General features: G+C 41.0%; 2 protein-coding genes across 3 annotated transcripts in view; both read left to right on the plus strand.

The window, feature by feature from the left end:
• The window catches only part of LPCAT1 (lysophosphatidylcholine acyltransferase 1), a 75,227-nt gene extending 63,654 nt beyond the window's left edge, over window positions 1-11,573 (plus strand). For both annotated transcript variants that reach the window (XM_080378153.1, XM_080378154.1), the window contains one exon: window positions 508-11,573. In XM_080378153.1, the coding sequence (XP_080234279.1) occupies window positions 508-692 (185 nt within the window). In that variant the 3' untranslated portion in view covers window positions 693-11,573. The remainder of the gene's footprint in view (window positions 1-507) is intronic.
• Window positions 11,574-12,285: 712 nt separating this feature from the next.
• The window catches only part of CLPTM1L (CLPTM1 like), a 28,934-nt gene continuing 25,155 nt past the window's right edge, over window positions 12,286-16,064 (plus strand). The window contains exons 1-3 of the mRNA XM_080378152.1: window positions 12,286-12,533; window positions 13,248-13,348; window positions 15,306-15,495. Of these exons, the coding sequence (XP_080234278.1) occupies window positions 12,360-12,533; window positions 13,248-13,348; window positions 15,306-15,495 (465 nt within the window). The 5' untranslated portion in view covers window positions 12,286-12,359. The remainder of the gene's footprint in view (window positions 12,534-13,247; window positions 13,349-15,305; window positions 15,496-16,064) is intronic.

Below are 16,064 nucleotides of genomic sequence, written 5' to 3' on the forward strand. Positions count from 1 at the left end.
GTACAGTATCTTGTGTTCAAATCACGTCTGAATTATAGGCAAATTGTGACATGGCTTCAATATCTAACTTCTAACACACAATGTTACTTCTTGATGTTTAAGGACTTCCTGCTTCCCCTCCCCCCCAAGCTAATCTTGTTCTTTTTATTGTCTTACTAGTATCCAAAGTTAAAATCAAGTTTTTTCATGTGTTACAAATTAATTATCTTCTCACAATATTATTCTCTAAAATATTACGCCTTTTGAAATTATGAGATCCTGACAGTGGAAGACAGCAATGACAGCTGCTGTTAGGCTGAAGAGAATTGAGTGCAAAGCTCTCGTTGCTGCATCTCAGCTCTGGGGATGTGGTAAACTTCTGCTGAGAAGCTAAAACAAGCTACGGGGATATCATTATGTTAACTGCTGCTATTTTTCTCCAAAGTGATCATGTGACTGTATATCTGTAAGTATTCAAATTTAGCATCCTTCTGTTTCAAAGAGCTGATAACAACAATTTTTTTTTAGATGACTTCCACAGATTTGCCGAATTGCACCCACACTTTGCAGAAGACTATCTCTATGCTGATCAGATGGGAGCTGAGAGTGTCTTGGAGACTTCATCTCTTTCTGCTCCTAATGGTATCTGTACTGACTTCAGCCCTGAAAATGCTGAAGATAAAAACAAGCCCTTGCAGAAGAAACTGAATTAACACTACAACTGTTACCTTCCTCTCCTGGTGAGAGGATTGTCTTTTCTTGGGATTTTCATAAACCACTCCAACTATACAGCAAATACCAGTTTTGTGTGTGAAAGTTCTTCTACCTTAATACTGTTCTTTGAATCATATGTGCTATATTTAACAACATGTTCCAGGTTTCTTTGGGAAAGGTGTTTTTATTTTTTCAAAAAGGTCTTTGAAAGGCAAAAATGTGAATGTGCTTCATTATTAATGTTCGTATTTAAAAGGAAGCGGCACGCTTATTTATATTCCATTGGCTAGTTTCATGTACAAAGTGTCGCACAAACTGTGCATGTATAAAGAAACTGTAGCTACTATGGTGTTAAGTGCACTTTGGTGATTAGTTTTTTCCCTAGTTATGGGGATGTTTATTTGGGGCCAAACTTTGCTGTCCATATTTGCATAGTCAGTCTTGTTGATGTCAGTGGGATTATTCTGTTGAGCAGGGCAAGCATATTTTGGCCCTTTGTTTTGGTTTCAGTGAACAGTTCAGAAACAACAATGCAAAAACTTGCTAAGGATTACCTTTTATTTCTATTGTTGAATGACAAAATTGTTTCTCTTTGTCTGTTCCATGGTAGAATGAAAAGGAAAGGCTCCTTATCCCTCACCCAAACCTTTTCTACTGTAATCTTCTGGATGCAATTAAACGTTATTTTTTTTTCCAAACTGACATGCCACATACTGTTTGCAAATAAGTGATAAAAGTGTGCTTTTCTTTTATAATCAGTGTAAATCATATCCACCCAGCATTTAAATGGGAGACACATACACAATTGTGTTTAATCTAGATTTACCAGGAATCACAGGTTTCTTTTATAACAAGCCTGTGTATACAGGTAACTTAGCATGGAACAAAGCTAACACGTGAAAACTTTGTTGTATCAGCACAAGTTTGAAAAGGTTGCAGTTACTTCAGAGGCCAAGCCAGTGACAAGTTGCAGAACATACTGAAAATGCTAGTTAAATCTCTATAGCAACATTACATACACTGCATATAACATATATGAAGGTTAAATTATTTTAGAACTGTTTAAAAAAAAAAAAACCAAAACTGAAAACACTTGTATTAGTAATGTTTCTTATCTTTCCTTTTGTAAAGCCAGCTGCCTTAATTACCAATAGAAGTCTCAGATTAGGAAATGTGACAAAAGCCTCAAGGAGCAGGAAGGAGGACTTTGTCACAAAATAACTGATGGCAGCTCTACTTCCAAACAAAAAATACTTTCACATCACTTCTATGACAAATTTTGTAGGGCTGTGCTAAAATATGATGGGTTTGTGACTGGAAAACTGTTGAGATATGAGTCTTCCACATGTTAGAGTAAATTAAAACTAGATTTGAAAGGGAGGACTTTTAGCAGAAGGAAATCTTTTAGTACCTAATGCTTTTATTACTATTTTTTAAATAGCAAGAGGCATTTTAAAGCTCATAAGGACATATTGGAATATGTCCTTAGAAGTCCCTAACTGTATGTGGCAAGTCTGCAAACTGAAACTAGCTTTAATAGAAAGGGTATGGGGGGAAAAAAATGTAAGAAATTACACTTTCTGTGGAGTATGTGGAGGTAGGTCCTCATTTGGAGGCAATATGTAAATAAAATTTAGGTAACGCATGCCAAGCTGACAGGGCTGCAACTGACTGGCAGACAAGATTTGAATTCAAAGTGATCATGAAAAATGGAAATGGTTTGGAAAAATAAGGCATGTGAGGAACTGCGCTTAGGGAATAGTCAGCTGCACAAACTGAAAAGAAAGTGGGTATTACTGCATAAAACATCTTGGGGCAGCAGAAGTACAGAGTATTACAAACTGAACACTGTTAACTCATTGCTGTGGAAAAGATTATTATAGTGGGATACATCAACAGTGTAGCCTGAGAAAAGTGTGGTGGTATTTCTGTGTTACCAAGGTGTGATAAGGCCTTACCTGAAATACCTGTCCATGCTGGGGCACCTGAGAGCGATGGGAATACCTGGATAGTCTAGAGGACAAAGTACTCAAAGAGATCAAAAGTATTCCTTAACCCAAAGAACAGGAGACTGAAGAAAGATGTGAAAACAGTCTTCAAATATGGAAAAAGTTGCTATAGAGAACATGGGAACAGTCTTTTCTCCACGTTGATGGTAGATATAGGCCATTCATTTAAAAGGCAAGTTAAGCATTAAGAAAATCTCCCTGCAATGCACCTAGTTAAGGTAAGGAAAATAGGTTATTCCAGGTGGGGTGAGGAGCCTTCCTTCACAGGATGTTTTTAAAACAACAGGCAGCGAAGATGGAGACACTTGATTTTGTTGACCACAGCCCAGGGCCATAGGGATACGTCCCGAGGTCTACTTTCTGTGACTGTACAGTGTGTATTTAAGCTAGTATATATGTGAAGGCACACGAACTGTAATCTAGGTGTATCACATCCTCTCTACAAGACTTTATGGCATGTGCCTCAAGCTGGCTGCCTAAGGTAGTTATCTTTTGCTTTGTATGTGAGCTTGTGAGTTTGAGAATTTCAGAGTGCGGGGAATGAGATAGGAGTTTCCTGAGACATGTGTCTGAAGAGAAGAAAAAGGTAAGCTTAGTACCCCATGGGCAGCTGAGGTGAGAGAAGCTCCAGAGGAAGAGATACTCTGTCCGTATCTGTGAAAGAGCAAAGAAGGCTGATTGAGGTTGGCTAAAAAACAAGTGTGCCTAATTTGCATGGATGGTGTGTGTAATTTGGGGGGGTCTGCCTTGTGAAAACCAAAGGGTTTATTTGGTTTCGTATTTGTTTTGGTGGGGTTGTTCCATGTTTGTTTGGTGGCAATTCCTTGCTAATTGTGGTGAGTGTAATAGCTGCACTTGAGTGCAACTAAGTTGTGGCGAGTTTGGGTTGAAGGGTGCTGCAACCTACAATAGACGGGCCCTTAAACAAATGCCACATTGCGTGGTGAAGAGGCACTGAAAGTTGTGTGCGTCAGTGAGTTCAGTCCAGAGCTGCTGCGGAAGAACGCCAGGACCAGCGTGTTGTTTGCTTGGTGAGCGAGTACTCTTGTGGAAGCAACCATTTAAAAAAAACACAAAGAACAAAAAACCCCCAAAAGAACACTGAAGTTGAATTCTGAAATGAATTGCGATGCTCCCTCTTCTGTGAAATTGTTGAACAAGGTAAAGGCATAACAGGATGGATGATATGGTGAAGTCACGATCAGCCTGCAATGGGTTTCCATAGTTAGATCACACACAATGACACAAAACCAGAGGTTAATTAATATAATTCAGGTTATTTTATCATCTGTAGAATATAAAGCTGTAATATTAGTGCCTTGTAGTGACAGAAAAGCCAAGTTAGTGTGGGGTGGTAAACTCAGACTTATTGTTGAGGGCTGATGCCTATAACGCATTGCATTACTGCAGCAATGTTCATTATAATCCCGCTATCAAACTCCCAACTGCTGAAATGTTTTAGTCAACTAAGTACCCTTTTTTAAAAGGCATCCAACTGTGGAACAGCTGGGTTGTGACAGTCAAGTTTCAGTGGCTTACTGCAAGCTTCCTTTCCCCTTCACCAAACACTGACGTGTAAATGCTTTCAATGAAAATATTACAGATTTTACAAACACTTTGTTTTCTTTTAATGTGATATCAACAGCCCCTAAATTTAGAGGGATACGTATGAAGAAATTACATAAGTTCTTTGCAACAATGTCTCTTGATCCTTACACAAAAAATGCAGGGGTATGAAGGTGTTTGATGCTTCTGATAAGTATTTTACTACTTTTGTGTAATACTGCCATCCCTTGCCAGTAAGGCTCTTGAATCAGACTACATTTTTACCTCATGTATGAGACACCTAGCCAAAGCTTTGCTATTCTGATATGTTTGAACAAGTATGCTCTGCATTTTGAATGTAATTAAAGTAACACAGAGAACCATAAAATCCAAGATACCTAGAAAGTATCTTCTTTTTTTCTTCACTTCTATTTCTTCAGACATAATAAGACCCCACTAAAAGCAGACAAATGTTTTAAGAGGTGGAAAGGATGTTTAAACCACTGTCTCTAGAACAGAAAGGCAAGAGCTATTACAGATTGCTCAGGAGTCTACTGCTGTAAGCAGATATACTTAGAAGGCATTATAGGCAATTTGTAAGCCTTATGAAGAAAATAAGATGTAAAATTAATTTTATATTGATGAATTACATTGTATGTTTCAATGCATTTATTGTAGCCAGAATAATCTTACTATGATGAAAAGCAACCAGGCATGGGTATGTGTTTGCTAATCCCACTTTGAAGGTATAAATCCTTAGGTCACAAAGGTTGAAAAGGAGAGTGGTTTGCAGTAGGGAAGTGAGGCAACCTCTAGTGGCAAAGCTGCTAGAACTATGCAAACTGAATTGGTTTTGTCTACTTAAAGCATTGGGCTGGTTGGAGTATCTTTTTTTTTTTTATTCATAAAATGTAAAACATTTTTCTGGAAGATGGATTGTTGCACTTCAACATCTGCATAGCCTGATAAATTTTCTAAAGCAGATGTTTTTATTGAGTTCCCTTACAAGGCCATGTTTGTATTGCTATTAAGTTATTCATCCTATTTCTATATTACCGTGCAGTAAGTACAGCTTTTCATGTTAATTGGTTTAGTCCATATTCTGTTCTCTGCTTCTTCAACACTGGTATTATCATTAAAAAAAACAAACAACACAAGTTGTGGAACTTGAAGAGCAGGTGCTGTAGATTCTGTGATCTCAGAAAAATACTATAAGCACAGTTTTGCATATATTATGGGACCAAACTAGGATGGACGGAAAAATTCTGATGAAAAGTCCTGACCAAATCAGATCAATTTTCCTTTAGGTCAGTGTGGGTCATAGGACCTTCTGAAATGGTGTATTCTGCTTAATGAGATGCCGCTGTTTGTTTTTTTTAGCAGCACTTTCATGAGTTCTAGAATTAAGAAATGACAAATACATAGGCCAAGAGTTATACATTAACAAAACTTAAGTTCAGATTCTAAACTTGCGCTGAAGCACAGAAGTGCCCTGTGAACCAAGCACTTCAGCTACCTAAAAAGTAACCATCTGAACTGCAGCTATTTTGGAAAACTTAAATTACCTAATTCATATGGCTAGATTCTTCACAAAAAAAAAAAAGGAAGAGTAGGTCCAACAGTTCGAAATGGAAAGTAAAATTTATCAGTGCCATTGATAGTTATTAAATTATTAATTTAATATTAATTAATCAGTCCAGCAAAACTGCAAGATCTCTTTCACAGATGAGCAGGAAGACTGAGACTGTCATTCAGGTAAATCTGCAGTCCTGACTAGGTAGAAATTAAGCCAGCTGTTCTTCAGTCAGAGGGTGCAGTCAGGTTCTGCAGCATTGTGTATCCAAGCAACGACAAGGTCACTGGCAGCACAACCAGTGGAGTTTCATCTGCTCTCAGCCTTTTTCCTTTGACAACTGGAAAAAAGTATTCAAAAAGTATTCAAATGGGAACTTTGTAAGACCTCCTTAAGGTAAATTTTCCAGCACTGCCTCAGAGGAACGCACACAATTGGTCTATGCTGTAGCCAAGGTAGTAAACTGGGTATACCTGTTAGTCACTGCTATGATTAAAACATGCTTAAATTATATAATACTGAGGTAAAACTACTGAGAGAAGCAGCAGCAAACAGGCAGCCATTAGATGTGCCTGAACTTGCATCTATGAATATTTCTTGCATCTCATAGTCATCAAGTTAAGACAGTTTCTTTCTCTAGGAAACCTTTCAGGGTTATTTCAAGATAATTACTTTCACTTTTACAAGTGGAGGAGTGATTTGTTTTGTAGAAAACAGCTTCTTTTTCCCCAGATGATATGATGTGCTTTATCATGTGTAATGGGATTAAACTGAAGTGGGTGATGCCAAGAGAACAGAGGATTTAAGAGGCTCATAAAATGAAAGGTTTATGTTTCTGTGAAATACACCTTTTGGCAGCAGTTGACACTGCCTAGATTTCTTGCAAGTTCATTAGGCAAAATTTTGCTAGTTCTGTGACAGCAGCAGCTGCTTATTCCGTTTTCTTTAGCCAAGTGGCAGAGCAGAGTATTCCTGTGCAGGCTAACCTCGGGAGGCCATGTATAACCACTGAAGACATATTTGCAATATTCAAATGGTCAGTCTCTGCGAATGGAAACAGTAGAATCCCCTTAGCACAGATTGCACCTGAGTAAGTTATTCCTGTTAATTAACTTATTTAGGTTTTTTTTTAATCAGCATAGTTGTCATGCTTCTTTATACTGAGCTAAATTGCACAGGGCCATATGAACATCTGAGTTTATTTGAGGTTAGCTTTGGGATCTCAAAAAAGGTGCTGTATGATAATCTGTCAATATAGTGTTAAGTTTCAGTTTTTTCACTTTGACCGAAAATGTTAGAAGCAAGAGAAAAGTCATAATGACTTTTGTAACATTCTGTTTTGATACTATGAATGGGGTGTTATCAGAGTGTGCCGGTTGCGAGCCATGGAGTCAGCTACAGAAAAAGCAGGCTGAACCTCTGGTCCTGAAGCAGCAAGTAGAAAAGCCCACGAAGACTAGCATGGCAGCAAAGCCTTCGCTGCAGGGTGGCCTTTTCCCCCAGTAAAGAAGGGTCTACTGCCTCTTAGGCTGGTAAATTCATTTTCTGTACCTCTAGCTCTTGCTTCTGCCATCTGTTCTTTGCAGGTGTGTCACAGCCTGAGGGACACCTTGCTGCCTCTTAAGCTTAAGTGACATTCATGAACTTGTCTCCCTGAGTAATAAGCAGCAGGTGAATGTTGCAAGTCCTACTCTAGTAATGCTGCTCAAAACTAAGCGTCCATGTACTGCTTTAGCTTGTGCTTGCCGTTAGGTAAAGGATAGCTTTTTCTTTTCGCACACTTTAACCATTGCAGGTGTGTCCAGGTGACAGCAGATCTGAAAGAGCTTATTAAATTCTCCTTGTTTCTCTGAACGATAAGAAATTAAATCTAGAAATACAGTACAATTAAATCTTGAGGTGGATTTTCTGATTCACTATGTCACTTTCAGTGTGTGCCTGTTTACAAATTCCGAATGCAGCATCTGTAAATGTGATAGCAGACAAAGACTCCTCACGGATACTGAAGAAAGCTGATGCTCAGACACTTTTCATCCTACCATGGTACTGGAAATGAAATTCATCAGATGATACGTTATTTCCGAGTGTATGAATGTATATGGGGGAAACCCAAATACATGTCTTTTATTTGCTATCCAGCATGAAGACAATTTTGTATTTTAAATGCTAAAGAAATAAACTTGTAAAGATCTTGTATGCCCTAAGTATATATATTTGTCTTATGTTTTCTTTTATAATGAAGTTCAAGCAAAACATTTCTTATATTTCAGGTGGTTTAGGTTAGCCAGTGCTGTATTTCCAGACTATAAAAGCAGTTTTTAAGTAAACATCTAAAAATGAAATTGTATTTTTAAATATGTGCATTAGAATTCCTTAAGTTAAACATCTCTCCTTAGCAGTTGTACATACTTGGACAAAAAGTGAAACCATTGCTGCTGCTTGTCTGTATATTTGTGTTTGGTGATTTGTTTATGTTGCTTTCTCCAATTGCTTTAAGGGTATTAAGAGCTCCATGTAAATCAATAATGTTAGAAATAGAAGTAAATTTCTTTAGAAGTGATAGATTTCGTTTCCTGGAGGAGGACCAAGACTAAGCATCTCTGCTAACCTCGTGTTATGTACTATACAACTTCAATGTTGCAGCATTGTGCTGAAAGTATTTGGCATCAGTTCAATGGGACCACTTTCTAAACCTTTTTGTAATTCCCAGCATCTCTCCGGTTGCACAAGAAATTTATAATTTCATTGCAGGTACCAGTTCCATCTTTTTGGAAGATTAAAACAGAGTTATCAACAAGCTCAGAAATAATTCAGAAAAAAATGTTTTTGATCTCTTGAATTATTGTTAAACTTTCATTGAGGATATCATTTATATATTTTGGAAAAAATATTGCTATGTTTTTGGAACACACTTGAGAATTTAAAAGCAAAAGCAAAAAAGTTAACCTTTTAAATGACCAAATTTTGGAATTTTCTCTTAACTGCTACTGAATCCAAGTTAGGCACTGCCATGAAGAGGATGCTTTTCGTTGAAAACCTGTGCTGACAGAGCAGGAAGCTGTTTTGTAGGAACTCATTTGCAAGGTATGACGTGGCTGTTCGATCAGTGGTGTACAACTTTGGTTGACTTCAAGGCTGCTCAAGCAGGCCTGGTGTGTTTAAAGATGCATATTGGCTGCAAGCTTTTTATTGTAATAGCTCATGGATATGCAGTGTAAATCTGTAACAATATATAGTGCTACTGGGATAATAATAATCTGAATGCATATTTTCTGCTGTAAATTTCCCTCCTATGGTATGTGTACATAGACTATTACCTTTGCACTGAACTGACTATACTTCATAACTGAAAAGCAAAAAACAAGTCGTGTACTAAAGATGACTGTAGATTGTTGTTCCAGTTGTGAAATACTTTTGCAGAATGAAGTATAACTTCAGTGCTAAAAATTTGATTTTTATATTTTTTATTAACATGCATGGAAGAGACTAAGGATAATATTTTTTAAAACTGAACTTGTTTTTGTACGTTTTTCAATGTTTAAAAGATATGATTTAACATTACCTCTGAATACCAGTGATCAGTAAATTCTTAAAGGAAATACCTCAATTTGAGCATTCTTTTCTTGTTAATTGCCTGATCAGTTGAAGTGGACTATAGCATGTGAAGAACTGAGCCAAATGATGTAAACATTTAAACTGTGCTATAAAAGTCATATGATGATTTGCTAAAAGAGGACTAAATGATACACTACAAGTGTTGATGTGCAGTATACAATCATGGCTCGTTCTGCCCAACTGGACATTTTCCTTATGAATGGCTTGTAAAATGAATTTTCAGCGTGAAGCCAAATTAAAAATTAAGGAAAAATTGTTTGGTTTCCTCTGGATTTTTTTCAACTTAAGTTTTTTATAAACAACAAGGCTTACAATAAGGGAAAGGATACAAATCATAATTATGAGTAAGACGGAGTCCATATATGTTTAGGTGTACTTTGTTTGATGTATGTTCTCTGTAGCACTGTGTATAGGAGAGCAGTGTTTGTTTACCTGACAACTGGGAGTATGAAATATAGGAGTTTAACGGGGTTTTGTTTGGGTTTGGGGGGTTTTGTGTGAGTGTGTGGGTTTTGGCTTGTCTGTTGCTGTTTTGTTTTGTGTTCCCTATGGACAACAGGAATATTGATTTCAGTTCTGTTTTCTGTGTTTAAAGAATAATATTGGAAGATCAAAAAATATTCAGGAAAGGGGCTCCAGGAGTCTGGAGAACAAGTCTGTCTTAATTAGACTGAAGTAGCTCTGGCTACTTTTATTTATCCAGGAAACAGACAAGAAGTGACCCAACACTCCAGATACCTACATACATAAGAAATTCGTAACAGTGGGTGGAAGAAGGCATAACGAGGTCCACTGGATATAAGCTGAACCAGTAACATGAGCACTTTTAAGAATGCAAGTGAAACACTGCAGAAGTTTACCAGAGAAGTTACATATGTCCATCATGATAGGAAGATCTCAAGGGAAGACTTGTTAATGCTTTTCTTAACTGGAAATTAGAGACTTAACAGTATGGGATGGATGCAAGTTTTGAGTATGTTCTTTGGCCCAAGTCAGGTTAGCCATGCAGTGGTCTGTGGGAAGGAACAGCTGTCTATAGGTGATAGCAAATGCGTGTAATTTCATTTCATGTAAGAAAAAAGATTGAATACTGTTTGTCCAAACCAAAAATTAATCTAGTTAGTTCTTCTTCCTACTGTCAGGCTGCCTACTAATCAGGCAGCAATGTGGCACACTTTCTTATGAAGAAAAGCTTTCAAACCTGGAGCTTTTTGCTTGAATATATATTTCCCCCCTTTCTTCTGCTCTAAAATGCAAGTAACTTACGTGCTCTATACTTATGGAAGTAGATTATACTAGAAAATGTTTTAACTAATGCCAGAGGATGTTATCAGAATGCAGTACACTTTCACAGTTACTTATTACGAAACAGAAGTGATTGACATTTTAATGAAATATTACAGATGTGTAAATGCACAGAACACATGCAAGATTTCTTTCTTCCAGTGATAGAGATTCCCTGCCTGATACCATCTGACTTAGTAACTGTTTTTCCCTGCTGTGTGCCAGGAAGCATGAGGCCTGCCAGAGGTGACAGGCTATAGTCCTGGCGTTGGTTTGCCCTGGCAGCAGAGCCCTCTCCTCTGCTGCTTCTGCCACTGTGCTGCCTGGTTCAACAGGGAGCCGGTGCGGTCTGAATCTGCAGCCTGCCCTTCCTCGCTGCTCTCGTTTCAGTCTTTTCAGGTGACATACGTCTCTGCTAAGGCAGCAGCGTGCGCTGTGTGCCCTGACATCGTGCCCTCTCCTTCCCCACCCTCATCTTCCCACCTTTTCTCCTGTTACTCTCCACCATTTTCTTTTCTTGAAGAAGGTACCCATCTTTGCCTTCCCCTGTGGTTATTTCCAAGCTCTGTGCATCTTGCTATGTGCTTAGGTGATGCCCCAGACTGCCTGAGCCGTTCTCCTGCTGGTGTGCCTGTTTCGCTTGCCTGCATTGCGGGGAAAGCTCCCTGTTGTGCCGCCTCGCAGCGCAGCTGGGGCAGGCCTCCAGCCCAGGCTTGTGCCTTTTCTCCCAAAGCTCTTGGCTGAGATGTTCTTGAGGGACATACCCGTGTCACTGCTTTCTCCTGGTTGACACCATGCAAGGAGACATCTGAGAACCCCAAGAAACCTTTTTTTTTAAAAAAAAAAAAAAACAACTACTGCTAGCGCGAGCCCTGGAGGAGCATTCCCAGCTCCCTTGAGGGGCAGCGCTTGGCCCGGCCCTTCTGGTGGCCGCCACGACCCGTTGCCCCTTTCCTTTGTTGTTGTTTTTTTTAAATCATATTAGACTACTTTTCAGTCTGCGGCCAAGTATAAACGGTATGTCCTTGTTAAGCTGCTGAAGGATGCGCTGAAGGGTATTTTTTTTTTTAATTATGATTTCTCCGTATTAATCCCTAAGCTGTTGCTGCTGTTCTCCTGCCGGGGCCAGGGGCACAGGAGCCTCCTCTCCGCCTTCCTGCCCCCTTACCGCGCCTCGGCTGCGCAGCCTCACCTCGGGCCCGGCCCCCACCCATGCCACAGGCCCCCGTTGTGAGGGGGCCAAAATACAACGCGCCCCGAACCCGCCGCTCGCCGCCCGACTCGCCGCAGAGCCGGTGCGAGCCGCGCCCGCGGGCCGCTCCCCCCCGCCCCGCCCGCCGGGACAGCAGCCGGCGTGGCTGCGGCGCGCCGGGTCCCAGCGCCCCCTCCCGGCGGCGGCCGCCGCCCCGCTGACGTCACGCCGCGACGCGCCCGCCGCGGACAGGGTGTCCCCGCGGCGGCTGCTCGCCGGGGGCGGTTGCCAGGCGGCGCTTCCTCCGCCCGCCGGAAGTGATGACGCGGGGCGGGGCGCGGCGGCTGGCTGCGTGGGGGATGCGCGAGCAGCAGCGGCAGCGGGGCGGCCCGGGGCGGCCCGGCTGATCCCGAGGGGGGGGCTGCGGGGGGGGGGGGCGGCCGCCGACATGCCGAGCCGCAGCTCGTTCACCAGCCTGGTGGTGGGGGTGTTCGCCGTGTACGTGGCGCACACGTGCTGGGTGATGTACGGCATCGTCTACACGCGGCCTTGCCCGGCGGCGGCGGCGGGCGGCGCGGCCGGGTGCGTCTGGCCCTACCTGGCGCGGAGGCCCAAGCTGCAGGTGAGCGAGCGCCCGGTCTGCGGCGGTGGCGGTAGCAGCTCCTGCCGCCCGTGGCCTCTCGGCTGCCCGCCCGTGGAACGGGCTCCTCTGCACAGCCTGGGCCCGCTCCCGGGGCAGGGGTGGCAGGGCCCGCTCCCGGGCCTGTCTGGCCTCGGGCGCCGCGCTGGTGGGCGCGGGCTGGGCCGGCAGCCGCGGTCACGCGTGGCTTCCCCGCTGCCCGAGCGCCGTGCCCGGCCGCTGCCCCAGCGGTGCCGCCGTGGTCGCGGGTGGGGGACAGCAAGCCGGCGGCGGGCGGCCGGGGCTCGGCGCAGGCGGCCCCTGCCGTGTGGGGAGCGCCCGTGGCAGCAGGCGGGCGGGAGGAACGCCTGGGGTTTTCTTGCTTACTTATTCCCTATGTCCGGTGTCAGCGCGGTGGAGCAGCCGTGCTGGACAAACGGCTCAACGCACCTGAGAGATTTTTGACTTCGTAGTGGGTCATCCTCTTAAAATGTATTGAGGGGCCGTGTTACCATGTGTTTCAACCCCCAGAAGGACGGAAGGGATAGTTGACACCCGCGTTAGACTTTTCCGTTGTTTTCTTTCCCAATGTATATGGCCATCGCGCGGCAGGGGAGGTTGGTGAAGCTGAAATGCAGTTTTACACTCTTAAGCACACTAATGTGTGAGTTTAGGATTTCCGTGCTCTGATTTCCATATGCTGTGTTTTGATTCCAGTTGAGCGTGTATACGACCACACGGTCAAATATTGGTGCTGAGAGCAACATAGATCTGGTTTTGAATGTGGAGGATTTTGACATTGAGTCCAAATTTGAAAGGTAGGTATCAGAACTGCAAGTTCTTTATTTAATTCTGAAGCATGCATCCTAACTAGTAGCTACATGTATGGAAGTATGAATGAAGCATGGTAGACTGTTAGTGATAGTTGTGTTGAAAGAGTAGAATAGTTAGTTGTTCTTGCAATTTTTTTTGGTTTGGGTTTAAAGCTGTTTTTGCGTGTTGTACAGGCTATTCAGTTCACCTTTTTTTCATAAAGTATTAACTGTATTTGCTATGCTAAGGCAGGAAAGATGTTAGTTGGATTTCAGCCTCAAGATTTGTGAACGAAATGCTGCTGTTAATAAAAACAGTACTTTTGTCTTTAATTAAAGTTTACTGGGATATTTCATGAATTAAATACTGTCTTTATGGAATTGGTGTGCTAAGTTCACCTGGCACTGAGAAGTGTAGGCTCTTAGACAAATTTCTCTTACTTTGAAAATCATTTCATCGTTGCCAGAAACAGCTTGCAAAATAAAGCTACATGGAAATGCTTGTTTCTCTCCTGTAGATTTTACAAATCTTCAGTGCTGTTCCATGTTGTCTGTCTAAATTTTCAGATTCTGCTCTAAATATCTTACTAGCTGTGCTAGATCAGTCATGTATGTACGATGTGCTAAACTTAAGCACTGGTTAGTTTAGATCAGTATACTGTTTTCAGCTATATAGACAGATGTTCTACAAAGCTGTGCTTTGCTTATAATAGTAAAAATTACTTTCCATTATGAAAATTGAAATCAAAGTGCATGAAAAAGCTTGAGACTTTCCTCTAATAACATCTGTAGCCAGTTTATCAGCTATATGATATTTTTGTTCTTAATAGCTGTGGCTTCAGATCTGGAATAGAACTTGGAAGTCAAACTGTGTTCTTTTTTCCTGTGTTTTAGCAACATGATATAACTGTTTCAGGGCTAATAATCATAAAAGTAAACCCTTTTCTGGTAGTTTAGGGTTTAGAGATCTTCTGAAGGGATGTTGGTGCTGAGATGGAATAAGATTGTGCCCTTACACAAATTTTTTGAGTATAACACTGCACTCTACATGTGCCTCTATACAGTTAAAATTATTAGAACTACTTTTTTTTGAGCTTCATATTTGCTGCCTCACTTTTTTTTGTTTAAAACAGTCGCCTTATTCTTGACTCTCTTGTCACAGAGTCTCCCAGGTTATTTCATGCTCTGTTTTCTATAATTAGAGAACACGTTGGTCTGCAGTTCAGGTCATACTCAACTTCATCTCCAGCAGACTTGCAAGATATAGAGTTGTTTTACTGGCAAAGTCAGCCAGCTATTCGAAGTATTGAGAGCAAAACAATCTGAGCAAATTTGCAGGAATAGAGGAGATATGTGAGGTTGCAAGTAGGATGATTTCTTGGCTAAAAGAAGAAGAGTGACTTCATGATTTGGGGCACCAGTGTAGAGTTCTGTGCTTGGCATGCCATAGCTGAGAAGATACTTTATTAATGCAGAGTGCTTGGCAAAACTTTGTCATTTTCTTTTTAAACTTTATATCATGTATACAATCTCCTATTCAGCACATGGAAGGCTGTTTCTACAAGTGCTGTGATAATTTTGGTCCTATGACCTATGGGCAGGGGAAAACAATGAAAGAATTGATGATGCAGTCCTGTATTATCTAGGGAAATAAAGTACAGATTGGACAAAGATTAAGCTATCTTAAGATAACAGTAAACTTTGCAAATGCTGTGACACATACTGGAGTATATAAATTGGTCCCATTAGCCAGAAGTAATTGGTGTGTGCCAGGCAACCCAAACAACTCATCTCTCTATATATATTTTTTTTTTTTAATTTTATTTTTATTTTTAATGTCCCCAGCCTTTTTTTTTGATTGCTTCCAGGGCATCTTCAATGATCCTTATAGGTAACAGCTAATAATTTCAAATATTTCAGCGTGTGCTATGTCATCTCATGATGTACTTATTTTGTATTTTAGGACAGTGAATGTCTCTGTACCAAAGAAAACCCGAAATAATGGCACGTTATATGCATATATATTTCTTCATCATGCTGGCATTTTGCCTTGGCATGATGGTAAGCAGGTGCATATAGTAAGCCCTCTGACCACGTATATGGTCCCTAAACCAGAAGAGATTAATTTGCTTACTGGAGAATCAGCCACAAAGGTAGGTGGTCCTTCCATCTATAGATGAGCAGCTGCAAAAAAAGTAATTTCTTCTATAGACACTTCTAGTGTTAGCATCTGCTGTGCTTGTATCTTTACACTAACAATGATATTATGGGAAAAAAAATCAAAATCCTTCTTGATTATCAGCTCGTACACTAGTAGTAGACCACACAGATGGCAGAGGTAGAGCCCTCTAATAACACTTGCTGCTATTAAAACACTTCACTACTTAACATTATTTCTTTAACGATTCAGTGCTTTTGGTAGAAGTACTGTATTGTTCTGTAACATGATGCTGCTTTCTGAAGTGGATTCATGTGAATCAATATCCTTTGCCTTTATGAAACAGAGAGATAACCTTGATTTTGATATTGGTCAGTGACCAATGTAAAATTGCTTCTTTTCCTTCAGGGTGTTCTTACTTTCCACTTCCAAGAGAGCAGTAAGATACTTGACAAATGCTATGATTACTCACCAGGGGCAGGGGGAAATACAGTGTTACTTAAATACTTGTGAATGGTTATTGTGCCTCATATTAAGTGGAACTTGAGAATTTCACTCTGTTCG

Source organism: Falco punctatus, assembly GCF_963210335.1.
Source record: "Falco punctatus genome assembly, chromosome: 3".
In the NCBI taxonomy this organism is placed as follows: domain Eukaryota; kingdom Metazoa; phylum Chordata; class Aves; order Falconiformes; family Falconidae; genus Falco; species Falco punctatus.